This window comes from Protomyctophum parallelum (assembly GCF_964188405.1).
Source record: "Protomyctophum parallelum genome assembly, chromosome: 2".
Classification (NCBI taxonomy): Eukaryota; Metazoa; Chordata; class Actinopteri; order Myctophiformes; family Myctophidae; genus Protomyctophum; species Protomyctophum parallelum.
In genome coordinates this window covers 33885155-33898869 of record NC_139699.1, presented here as the reverse complement: position 1 = coordinate 33898869, position 13715 = coordinate 33885155, and the positions used below count along the sequence as shown (strand labels likewise).

The window sequence follows — 13715 nt, the reverse complement described above, 5'->3', positions numbered from 1 at the left end:
GTAGGTCTCAAACTATTTCATGTCAAGGACCCCAAAACAGTATATGCAATTGGTCGCCGACCCCCATCTGAAAATATGTTGTTCCAGGGACACAAATCAAAGGTTTGGTAATTTGGTCACTATGATGACTATCGATCAAAATATATTCATAATACACACAGTACATTAAAGCATGTGTTCTATAAGGACAGGTTCTCAAACCATTTCATGTCAAGGACCCCCATAATAAGATGTATTTGGCCGCGGACCCCCATCTCAAAATATGTTGTTCCAGGGACTTCGCCAGAAGCAAAGATTTGAGTTAAAAACTTTTGCTGTGAAAGAATATATGTTCAAACATTTGCACATGTTACCACGATTCTTTCAAAAATAGCAGATCTACAAAGAGTGCCGCGCTACGAGCTTGTAGATCTGCTATTTTGCAATGGCTAAATATAACATAATGCTTAAAACACCAAAAGGGGTTTCCCTGTCCTGAATGGGTTAAACGACATACCTCATGCGACAGATGAAGGATCGTCTAGAACCCATACACATCCTCATGGACGACTGTTGGCCCTCTTTCTTCACTGTACCGGTCTTCAGGTCCAGGATACGACCTGGACGACACACACACATGGATAAACACACGGATAAACAAACAGACACACACACGCGCAGACTTCAGACTATTTAATGTTAAATCTCACTAAACGTCAACAACTATGGGGAGACATTTGTGTCAAAATTATTGTGAATCCAATTCCATAATGCACAAATATTCCATGATTTACAAATGTATTTTGTATTTTTACAAAACAATATTATATTTGTGTTCACGTTTATTCTAAAATACCATTTGCAAACCCTCAATTCTGACTGTGAATTGTAAATCTGCATTTGTGAGTAGACCAAAACACACACTTTTAACGGGGACCGCATGTAAATCCGACGGAGCGCTAGTCCGACATGCGGACACATCTCGGACTAGCGCCTGCTCCCGTGCTTGCGGTTATGGTTAGGTTAGGGTTTGAGGTGGGTTGTCGTTTGTCGGACCAATGACTAATCTAACTAACGTACTGCACCCCTTTTAACCATGTTGAGACAAACGTCACGCATTGTTATGATAATTTTTACGAATGTATTGTAAATATTCCACGATTTACTAATGTGTTTCCATGATTCACAAATGTGTTTCCATGATTTACAAATGTGTTTTTACAAAAACAATATTAGATTTGTGTGTGCATTTATCCTCAAATAACATTTGTAAATCCTCAACTCTGCGTGTCAATTGTTGCCACTGCATTGTGGGTAGACGAACACGCATTCAGAAACATCAACACAAGGTAAGAATTAAGGTCTCAAAAAGATGATTGGCTGCCTCGTTTCTAGGCTGCCTCTAAGCCAATGGGAGACTTACTTTAAAACACATAGTCTGAAGGGTTAGTTGCAACTCAATACTCATGGTTGTGGGTATCAGTCATTTGGATTCCATAATGTAATCATGTTGCGCAGAGAGCTTGTAGATTGGCTATGTTTGATTATCCTTAAGATTGGAGCATTTTGAAGCTTCTAGTGGACAATTTTCTAGTGGATTTAAACCTCTAAACTCACAATCATGCAAATGGTCTTGTTCGCTTGGTTTTGGTTTTGAGAGATTTAGAGAGAGATTTGTTTCTGATGATGATATTGCTAGCCATTTGAATTTACTCGTTCACTCACTGTAACATTCCCAAAAACAAATCTCTTCTTGTATTAAAATAATTCAGTCCAAACGGTGGTGAAAATGGATTCACGGTTTACTTCTCAAAAAACACAAAAAGAAAGTTCCACAGGTTAGGTGAGGACGACGACGGTAAGAAAACTGTGTTCTTCCAAACTCCAAGCTGTTCTGCCTCTGACTTGCCTCTCTGTCACTGTGATCAAAACAGCTCTCTAATGACCAATATAAGCTACACCTGGCTGATATCAATGCACACCAATTATCCAAGGTACAAAATGTTCTCTCAATGTAGTACATACAATGAAATAAACAATGCATTTAGCAATTATAATCTTCAAGCAGTTATGTTTTATACATTTTACTGAATATACTCATTCTGAATGATGAAATATCAATATGAAATGTTATCTCTGTGGTTTGGCTTCCACAGTGAGTTTCCTGTACGAAGCTATACGGTGACCTCATGCTCCCCCTGCGTGTGTGTGTGTGTGTGTGTGTGTGGGGGGGGGGGGGGATTCCAAGGAACCTGATGAGACAGGGTCAGTGTCCAACACACACACACACACACACACACACACACACACACACACACACACACACACACACACACAAGGTTGCAGGGAACGGGGTTGCTGAAGGTTGTTGTTTATCCCAGGATGAGTCTACTGTGCTCTCTGTGTGTCTCGGAGTAGGAATGGATGCCATTCTAAGATCCACACAGCATCAGAGAAGCCAAATTGTCCCGCAAGATATACTGTATCTGTGTGCGCGCACATGCGTATGCGCATGTGTGCATGCATGTCACACACACCTGCAGTCCTTGGGAAGGAGGGGAGGTGAATTACATTTGCCAGCGGCTGTGTGTGTGTACAGTAAGAGCAGCGGTTACTCAACCCTAATCATGAGAGTCAAAGACTTGCAGAAAAAGAAAGATGAATTCCTGTGGCTTTGTCATTTTGGCAGACAGACAGACAGACAGACAGACAGACAGACAGAACCAACAAAAACAACCTGCCAGTAATATCCACCCCTTTTGGTGTTTAAAGCATTACCGTAATTTCCGGACTATAAGGCGCACCTGAATATAATATAATTTAGGGAAAATCCCAAATATGTATGTATACAAGCCGCACCAGACTATAAGCCGCAGGTGGCTCCCTAGTGGCCGTTTCGTTAGCTCAGAGCCTTAGATGGCTCTGCGTTAGCTGTAAAAATCGATAGATAAGCCGCACCGTTGTATAAGCCGCAGGGTTCAAATCATGGGTAAAAAGGTGCGGCTTATAGTCCGGAAATTACGGTACTTTAAACTTTAGCTATTGAAAAATAGCTCATAGTATGAGGTTGTACTTTGTAGATCTGCTATTTTAGATTTTTGTTGAAAATGTGATGAAAATCTTTGAATATATATTCTTTCTGAGCGGACGTTTTTAACTTCGGGGGTCCTTGACAGGAAAACGTTTGAGAACCACTGATATAGAAACACAGGGTTTATCAGAAAACTGTCAGACATTTTGTAGAATCGTCTAAATGGGTTAACGGAATAACAAGCCGTTTTGCTCCCGTCAACCAGCGTCGGGCCAGAAAACGAGGGGAACATCAACGGAGGAGGAAACGAGACGAGACGAGACCTGAGCTCAGGTTTAGGGTTGACGGCTAATCAGAATATTTTAGATGAGGTTCAGCAGCCGTGGGATCCGCTCTGGCACATGTTCAGCTGTGTTGCTCGTCTTCTGGCACATGGAGCTGTGTTGCTCGTCTTGGTGGTTTCAGGGGGTCTTTCTGGCACATGGAGCTGTGTTGCTCATCTTGGTGGTTTCAGGGGGTCTTTCTGGCACATGGAGCTGTGTTGCTCATCTTGGTGGTTTCAGGGGGTCTTTCTGGCACATGGAGCTGTGTTGCTCATCTTGGTGGTTTCAGGGGGTCTTTCTGGCACATGGAGCTGTGTTGCTCGTCTTGGTGGTTTCAGGGGGTCTTTCTGGCACATGGAGCTGTGTTGCTCGTCTTGGTGGTTTCAGGGGGTCTTTCTGGCACATGGAGCTGTGTTCAGTGTGTTGCTCGTCTTGGTGGTTTCAGGGGGTCTGGCACATGGAGCTGTGTTGCTCGTCTTGGTGGTTTCAGGGGCTCTGGCACATGGAGCTGTGTTGCTCGTCTTCATGGTTTCAGGGGGGGATAAATAAAAAAAACAGCCCCTGCTGCCATCTCACAATCAAATCACACGGCCCAAGCTTGGAGCCAAAACATGCCCACTATACTAATGGCAAGTATTTCATACAGCTTAACCCATTTTGGACTGAGGTAGATTAAAAGAAAAAAGGCTTCAAAATCCTTTTTTTTTCTGAAAAACCCATGTTTCTATGTGTCAGTGGTGCTCAACCTTTTTCATGTCAAGGACCCCCAGAATTATCTCTATTGGGCCACGGACCCCCATCTCAAAATATGTAGTTCCAGGGAGGCCCCAGAAGCAAATATTTTAGTTAAAAATGTTCGCTCTGAAATATATATTCAATGATTTCCGCCACATTATAACGATTTTTCTAAAATAGCAGACCTACAAGCTCGTAGCGTGCCACTCGGTGGCGCGCTATGAGCTTGTAGATCTGCTATTTTTCAATAGCTAAAGCATAACATAATGCTTGAAACACCAAAAGGTGTTCCCGCCCACCAGGATTAATTAATAGCAACATGAGTTAGACTTTAATATATTAGCGCCCCTCACTTCACACAGGTGTGATTTTTGTTTTAGTAAGAATTTGATTATGAAGGTTTTCAGAAAACCTTAGGTCAGGTTTTGGGAGGCGTTTTTAGAATCGGCCTCAGGTCTGAATGGGTTCAGAGTTTTGCTCAAGGACACTTCGACACTAACTCTGGGGGAACCCACAGGGATTGAACCGGGAACCTCACGGTTCCCATCCGGCCACTCTACCCGCTGATATACTAGCCACTAAATTCCTTGGGTGGAAATCACATTTTGATAAACGTACGATGAGACTTGAGCACGGGAAGTTGCAACGTCCAGGTGTGATTAAAATCCAATCTTATTTCTGTTATTGTACATTTCAGAGGTAATAAAAGGATGTTGATGTGCAGAGGCCGTATGAATGTCTGCATACAGTCGATGCCAAAGACTGACTCAGACTTCCTCAGAAGTCAAACTGAACTTGATCCTTTTTCTTATTTGCGAGTTTATCCCATTTTAGGCGGGAACCCCTTTTGGTGTTATCATTACGTTATGCTTTAGCTATTTAAAAATGTTGTATTTATTTTTAATATATTTTTATTGGGTTTTTTTTTTTTTTTTTTTTCCTCCCATGTGGGGTCCTTATACATGTCAGCATATACATTTGTTGATACAGTACGTACGTCTTAAGGCACCCCTCATTTTCCTCCCGTCCACCCACTGTGCCCACCCACTCTTCCCCAATGCAGAGACAATACAGCTGGAAAAGGGGAAAATTACAAAAAAAAATACAGAAAAAGAGAAAAAAAAAAAAGTAAGTAAATTAAATAAAAAGAGAAGAGAAGGGGGGAGGGGAAAGAGAAGAAAGGAGGAGAGGGGGGGGGGGGCACCTGTGTGTGCGCGCAGCCACCGGTTTGCACGACGCATATGCAATGCATAGCATAATGCGTTCACCATTATATAGTTCAAATATTTCAAATATCGCTCATCTCTGGACAACCGTCAGGGTTCTTACGTGATCAACAAAGGTCTGCTATTTTTTTTAAATGTAAGAACGACTGACATAGAAACACAGCTTTTTCAGAAAACTGTCAGGATGTAGAAGACATTTTTAGAATCTGATCTCAGGTCAGAATGGGTTATTCACCAGATTTCCTCACAACAACCCATGCTGATCCGACTGTAATTTGCCAGTTTTTTAAAGCAGTCAGATTTCTTTCATAAGAGCTGAGCTGCTCATTTCCTTCTGGAAGGTTTTCCCCTCAGATCGCTTCAGAAGAAACCCAGACCATCGTCTTTCACCACAACACATTACCGACAGACAGTAACAACTGGGGTTCAGAAAACAATCATGTTTTTCCATTTCAGTCAGCAGTGTGTGTGTGTGTGTGTGTGTGTGTGTGTGTGTGTGTGTGTGTGTGTGTGTGTGTGTGTGTGTGTGTGTTCACATTCATCAGTGGCTGCATTCTTCACTTCAGCTCGCTGGCAAAACAAAAAGGACTAAGACACACACACACACACACACACACACACACACACACACACACACACACGCTAAAAGAACCACACAGCAAAATTACTCAACATTCTGCTTTAGTTCTACTGACTTACACTCAATTAAATTACACACACACGAGAAGTGGCTTGGAAGGAAGCTATGACATCAAAGTCTAGTGCGTGCGTGCGTGAGTGTAATGTGTTTTTTTATCTACTGTAACACAATTCTTTATGGAGATTATTGTGTTATGTGGATTTCATGCTCCTGCTGCAGTGAGACAGAAGGTTCGACTGGGGTCACAGGGACAGACAGGCAGACAGACAGGCAGGCAGGCAGTTAGACAGAGGGACAGGCAGGCAGACAGACAGACAGACAGACAGACAGACAGACAGACAGACAGGCAGACAGGCAGACAGGCAGACAGACAGACAGACAGACAGACAGACAGACAGACAGACAGAGCAGTAACTGAATGAGAGGGACATTTCACATATCAATGGCGCCCTCTAGTGTCCACAGTGGATAATGTCCATCAGTACATCATCCAAAAATGACTGCCTTGCTTTTTGGTTTTTATCATACCTGTCATGGAGTTCTCAGAGGTGCTGAGCTGTTATATTTTACCTGTCATGGAGTTTTGTGTTTTTTTTATCATGCCTGTCATGGAGTTTTATAGTTTTTTTTATCATACCTGTCATGGAGTTTTGTAGTTTTTTATCATACCCGTCATGGAGTTTTGTAGTTTTCTTTATCATACCTGTCATGGAGTTTTGTAGTTTTTTATCATACCTGTCATGGAGTTTTATAGTTTTTTTTATCATACCTGTCATGGAGTTTTGTAGTTTTTTATCATACCTGTCATGGAGTTTTGTAGTTTTTTTTTATCATACCCGTCATGTAGTTTTGTATTTTTTTTTATCATACCTGTCATGGAGTTTTGTAGTTTTTTGTATCATACCCGTCATGGAGTTTTGTAGTTTTTTTTATCATACCTGCCATGGAGTTTTGTAGTTTTTTGTATCATATCTGTCATGGAGTTTTGTAGTTTTTTATCATACCTGTCATGGAGTTCTCGGAGGTGCTGAGCTGCTCTCTCAGCTTGTCCACGTCGTCGGGGTGGACCTGCTCGTAGAGCGTGGAGCCGAACCACTCGTTCTGAGGGTGGTTAAGGACGGGCGTCACCGAGTCCGACACGTAGATGACCCGACCCGTCTCCGCTGCGACCACGAACAGGAAGCCGTCCGCCGCCTCCAGGATCAGGTGCTTCAGTTCCTGAGGGGTGAGGGGGGACGTTCACGCGTTACTACAGGGTTCGTTTCGTCCATTAACCCATTTTGACCTGAGATCAGATTCTAAAAATGTCTATTTGAAAATGACAGTTTTCTGAAAAATCTATGTTTCTATGTCAGTCGTTCTTCGATTTTTCAAAAATAGCAGACCTACAAGCTCATAGCGCGCCACTCGGTGGCGCGCTATGAGCTTGTAGATCTGCTATTTTCTCTGTGCAATAAACACAGAGAGGGATGTAACATAGTTACCTGTTCGGTGAGGAAGGAGGGCTTGTAGGCTCCGTCTGTAGACGTGTTCCCCGTGCCTCTCATAGACTTCATGTGCGACACGGCCATCCTCAGGATGGTCAGCTTGTCGGGTTTCCGCGCCAGTGCGCTGCATGTGGGCACCATGTCGCTGAGCTCCGTGATGTACTGGGTCATCTTGTTGCGTCGGCGGCGCTCGATCTCGCTGTGATTCTCTCTGGAACAGAGAGGAGGAGTTAAGATACCCGCCCTGTCCCCAGAGAGGAGGAGTTAAGATACCCGCCCTGTCCCCTGCCCTATCAGAGAGGAGGAGTTACGATACCCGCCCTGTCCCCTGCCCTGCCCTATCAGAGAGGAGGAGTTAAGATACCCGCCCTGTCCCCTGCCCTGCCCTATCAGAGAGGAGGAGTTAAGATACTGTTTGGAAGACTCCAAACATGTGTCAGAACAGGCCAGCTCCATGTATGGACACTGGGCAGGGGCCCTGTCCAGAGCCCGGGCAGGCCTTTTTGTGGCGATTCTGGACAGCCGTGGGTCTGACCGACTCGACACCGGCCACTGCACCCCCTGTTGGGTGAAGTCGGTGGGGCGAACAGTTCTCCAGTTACGTGGATTACAGACGTACACACGTACAGACAGACAGAAACGTGATAATAATTTCTATTCTGCATAATGAATTCCTCCTACTTTTGGCATTTAAAAGTATATTTTGATATCAATACCTAAGTACTAGAGTCTGTGGGAGTGCTGACTATCACATCTCTTTCTGATGTTTTGAGAAGGTGAATGAATATACTTTACATTTTCCACAGTTTTTATTGTACTTTGACACTTGCTTTGGCTCCATTGCAGTAATCATGCCGAGAAAAAACAAAGGCGTGGATCAGCATTTTTATTGTCCAATGACAAATAGGCTCTGATTCGTGCAATATTTCTAAGGTGAAAAAAAGGCAATCTTGGTAACATGATTAATGTGTGAATTAAAATTCAATTCAGAATCAATAATGACCGCCAAGTTCTTTACTGTACTGTTACTTTCTACAGTCAGGTTGCCAAATCTGCTTATTATTGATTATTTCTGCTCACTAGAACCGATTATGAGAACTTCTGTCTTATCCTCATTTAGCTTTAGAAAGTTCTCACTCATCCAGCATTTGATGCTAGACAGACAGGTCATCAATGGGTCTAAAGCACAGGGATCATCTGGAGCTACAGAAAGATATAGTTGGGTATCAGCATAGAAATGGAAATTCAGGGGACCAATAATTGAGCCCTGTGTAATACCAGAACCGATGTCGTGTTTGTCTGAGTCAAACTCAGCTAGATTGACAAAATAACTTCTGTTTGTGAAGAGTCTGCTATAAACACAACATGAGATTTATAGCTAAATAGCAATAAACATGAGATATATAGCTAGATAGCTATAGTATAAACACAACACGAGATCAACACATAAATTGTGGTATCGGATCAGGAATGAAACATCCCTAACTGTGTTCATGTCAGTCTGCATAATGTCTGTTCATGACAGTACTCTGTCTGCATAATGTCTGTTTGACACAATACTCTGTCTGCATAATGTCTGTTTGACACAATACTCTGTCTGCATAATGTCTGTTTGACACAATACTCTGTCTGCATAATGTCTGTTTGACACAATACTCTGTCTGCATAATGTCTGTTTGACACAATACTCTGTCTGCATAATGTCTGTTTGACACAATACTCTGTCTGCATAATGTCTGTTTGACACAATACTCTGTCTGCATAATGTCTGTTTGACACAATACTCTGTCTGCATAATGTCTGTTCATGACAGTACTCTGTCTGCATGTCTGTTTGACACAATACTCTGTCTGCATAATGTCTGTTTGACACAATACTCTGTCTGCATAATGTCTGTTCATGACAGTACTCTGTCTGCATAATGTCTGTTCATGACAGTACTCTGTCTGCATAATGTATGTTTGACACAATACTCTGTCTGCATAATGTCTGTTTGACACAATACTCTGTCTGCATAATGTCTGTTTGACACAATACTCTGTCTGCATAATGTCTGTTTGACACAATACTCTGTCTGCATAATGTCTGTTCATGACAGTACTCTGTCTGCATAATGTATGTTTGACACAATACTCTGTCTGCATAATGTCTGTTTGACACAATACTCTGTCTGCATAATGTCTGTTTGACACAATACTCTGTCTGCATAATGTCTGTTCATGACAGTACTCTGTCTGCATACTGTATGTTTGACACAATACTCTGTCTGCATAATGTCTGTTTGACACAATACTCTGTCTGCATAATGTATGTTTGACACAATACTCTGTCTGCATAATGTCTGTTTGACACAATACTCTGTCTGCATAATGTCTGTTTGACACAATACTCTGTCTGCATAATGTCTGTTTGACACAATACTCTGTCTGCATAATGTCTGTTTGACACAGTACTCTGTCTGCATAATGTCTGTTCATGACAGTACTCTGTCTGCATAATGTATGTTTGACACAATACTCTGTCTGCATAATGTATGTTTGACACAATACTCTGTCTGCATAATGTATGTTTGACACAATACTCTGTCTGCATAATGTATGTTTGACACAATACTCTGTCTGCATAATGTATGTTTGACACAATACTCTGTCTGCATAATGTATGTTTGACACAATACTCTGTCTGCATAATGTCTGTTCATGACAGTACTCTGTCTGCATAATGTCTGTTCATGACAGTACTCTGTCTGCATAATGTCTGTTTGACACAATACTCTGTCTGCATAATGTCTGTTTGACACAATACTCTGTCTGCATAATGTCTGTTTGACACAATACTCTGTCTGCATAATGTCTGTTTGACACAATACTCTGTCTGCATAATGTCTGTTCATGACAGCACTCTGTCTGCATAATGTCTGTTCATGACAGTACTGTCTGCATAATGTATGTTTGACACAATACTCTGTCTGCATAATGTATGTTTGACACAATACTCTGTCTGCATAATGTCTGTTTGACACAATACTCTGTCTGCATAATGTCTGTTTGACACAATACTCTGTCTGCATAATGTCTGTTTGACACAGTACTCTGTCTGCATAATGTCTGTTTGACACAATACTCTGTCTGCATAATGTCTGTTTGACACAATACTCTGTCTGCATAATGTATGTTTGACACAGTACTCTGTCTGCATAATGTCTGTTCATGACAGTACTCTGTCTGCATAATGTCTGTTCATGACAGTACTCTGTCTGCATAATGTATGTTTGACACAATACTCTGTCTGCATAATGTATGTTTGACAATACTCTGTCTGCATAATGTATGTTTGACACAATACTCTGTCTGCATAATGTATGTTTGACACAATACTCTGTCTGCATAATGTATGTTCATGACAGCACTCTGTCTGCATAATGTCTGTTCATGACAGTACTGCATAATGTCCATAATTTATAGTTTTCTCTGAGGGTATAAACATACAAGTGGTTATAATTTACATCAAAGACAAAGTTTGCAGTCAGCAAACGTTGCTTTTCAGAATCGCCACTGCCAGCTTAGAGGGGCCACAGTTCTGTTGTCAATGCTCTACTTAAACTTACAGGGGCCACCGTCCTGTTGTCAATGCTCTAATTAAACTTACAGGGGCCACCGTCCTGTTGTCAATGCTCTAATTAAACTTACAGGGGCCACCGTCCTGGTGTCAATGCTCTAATTAAACTTACAGGGGCCACCGTCCTGTTGTCAATGCTCTAATTAAACTTACAGGGGCCACCGTCCTGTTGTCAATGCTCTAATTAAACTTACAGGGGCCACCGTCCTGGTGTCAATGCTCTAATTAAACTTACAGGGGCCACCGTCCTGTTGTCAATGCTCTAATTAAACTTACAGGGGCCACCGTCCTGTTGTCAATGCTCTAATTAAACTTACAGGGGCCACATCCTGTAGCTAGGGCTTCCAGATTGTTTGTTCCCACAAGTATAGGACTTCCGAACAAGCAGATGTGATGCAATGTGGTGCCTCTTGGAACTATCACCAATCACTGCAGCCCAGCCCTGGTGGGTGTCTGGTCTGAAATGGTTGAAAGGTTGTGATGAAGACTCTGAGTCAAAACGTTAATCTATGATAAAGCCTTGACTGCATGGGAGCTTTACTAAGTTCTAAGTACTAAATCCTATATTAGCCATGCTAGGCTAGTCCTACCTGGATGTATAATCCTCTATTAGCCATGCTAGGCTAGTCCTACCATATACCATGTCCTGGCATATCTCTCCTTTTCTCCACCAGGAACCTGATCATCATCATACCTGCAGAACAGAGAGAAAGGAACACGTATGTAACACAACACAGCATACATAGACCAGAATGCAACACGTTATGCAACACAACACAGCATACATAGCCCAGAATGCATTGTGGTAGCATTAATAACGCCTCCATTCCTCCAGTCCATTCATGATACTGACAGACAAACGAAACAACTCACAGCGATGGTGATTGGTTGGAGGTGGAGGTGGTGGAGGAATAGCAACATGCAATAAACTTGACCCATTTAGACCTGATTCTACAAATGCCTTCTAAATCCTGACAGTTTTCTTTAAAACCCTATGTTTCTATATCAGTAGTTTTCAAACTATTTCATGTCAAGGACGCCCAGAATTATTTGTATTTTGCCGCCGACCCCCATCTCAAATATGTTGTTGCAGGGACACCCCAGAAGCAAATATTTGAGTTAAAAATGCTCTGAAAGAACATTTATTCAAAGATTTGCGCCACATTTTCACGATTAAAAGAAAATAGCAGATCTACAAGATCGTGCCTCGCTACGAGCTTGTAGATCTGCAATTTTTTCCAATAGCTAAAGTATAACATAATTCTCGCTCAAATGACTCACAGAGATCACGATTCTCACACCATTCTCATTTTTTACTGTAGTCTGTAGTTGCTGAACAACATTACTACATTCACAATGTGTCACCTGGAGCCAAAACTACTGTGGCTTTGGTTTAAACAGACAACATCAATTGAAAGTGTTCTCTTAAAGTCTCTCTCTTGTACCTGTCTGAAGTGAGTAGTGCAACAGCGCCCCCTGATGGATCCCTATGTCCATCCCTACGGACCATTGCTATCCATGGACAAATACTACTACTCTATTCGTTGCCCCTGCGGTTACTCGTCTCTCCAGCAGAGAGCAGCATTGTCTCTCCGTTGAGAGGCCAGAGTGTGTGTGTGTGTGTGTGTGTGTGTGTACCCCTGCTAGACAAGACAGGAAGGAATCAGCCCTCAGCTGCTTCTGACAGAAATACAGGGGCGGGGCTTCCCTCACTTTGAGTGGCACCGAACGCAGACGGGTGTCTTTCTGACAGAATTAGCATCTGATTAATGCATTTCTTCTTCTTTTTTATTCCACGATTTCTGTAACCCATTTTTTCACCCCTGTGTCAATTATCTAATGTGATCCTGGGCTCTACACACCCTCCGCCAACCTAGTCCCCATATATGGGGGACAAGGGGAGAGCAACGGACTTGAACTCATGCTTCCTTCATGCATGAGTGTCCAAGTCGCTCCTTTACACCCGACAGGGGGGAAACGGTTGGACATAGCGCATGGAAGGAACACATTATTCCAACCAGTTCCTTTCCCCTCCATCACGCGCCCCGGCTGGCCAGTGGGAGGCAGTTTAGAGACCAGGATTACTGCATGCTTTTTGTGAGGGTACCTACCTTAGGGGACACGGGGAGAACATGTGAGGGTACCTACCCTAGGGGACACGGGGAGAACATGCAAACTCCACACAGAAAGGCCCTTTTTTCAACCCCGCCTCGGGTATGGGCACTGATGACGCGGAGGAGAGGACACGCCGCCAGCGCCCACAGCGTCCCCAGTGGGAATCAAACCCAGGACCTTCGAGCTGTGAGGCGACAGCACTACCAACTGTGCCACCGTGCCCCCGATTAATGCATTTCTGATAGAAATACGTTGTGATAGATGTATTTCTGATAGAATTACCATCTGATTAATGCATTTCTGATAGAAATACAGTGTTATAAATGTCTTGACAGAGACATTTCTGATACATTGTGATAGATGTATTTCTCCCCATCCCCTCCCCATATTTCTGACAGAAGGCACTAAGGGCTGATTTCACCCAACATCACGTTGCAGCGAAGAACAAACACAGGATGGAATGAGACACAGAAAATGGTAAGAAACAATAAGCATGTAGGGAAAAGGTATAATGAAACCGAACAATAAACTATTATCATAAGTATAAAATTAAGTTATAAC

At 42.6% G+C, this 13715-nt stretch overlaps 1 protein-coding gene across 3 annotated transcripts in view; it reads right to left on the bottom strand.

Moving 5' to 3' along the window:
* The window catches only part of arnt2 (aryl-hydrocarbon receptor nuclear translocator 2), a 103643-nt gene that overhangs the window by 72355 nt on the left and 17573 nt on the right, over positions 1 to 13715 (bottom strand). For 2 of the 3 annotated variants that reach the window (XR_014568933.1, XM_083759563.1), the window contains exons 4-6: positions 7419 to 7632; positions 6939 to 7152; positions 497 to 599 (exon numbers count right to left, since the gene is read on the bottom strand). Coding sequence is in view for 2 of the 3 variants with exons in the window: in XM_083759563.1 (XP_083615689.1) it covers positions 497 to 599; positions 6939 to 7152; positions 7419 to 7632 (531 nt within the window). In the remaining variant the exon portion in view is untranslated. The remainder of the gene's footprint in view (positions 1 to 496; positions 600 to 6938; positions 7153 to 7418; positions 7633 to 13715) is intronic. The other variant, XM_083759564.1, reaches the window with a different exon arrangement.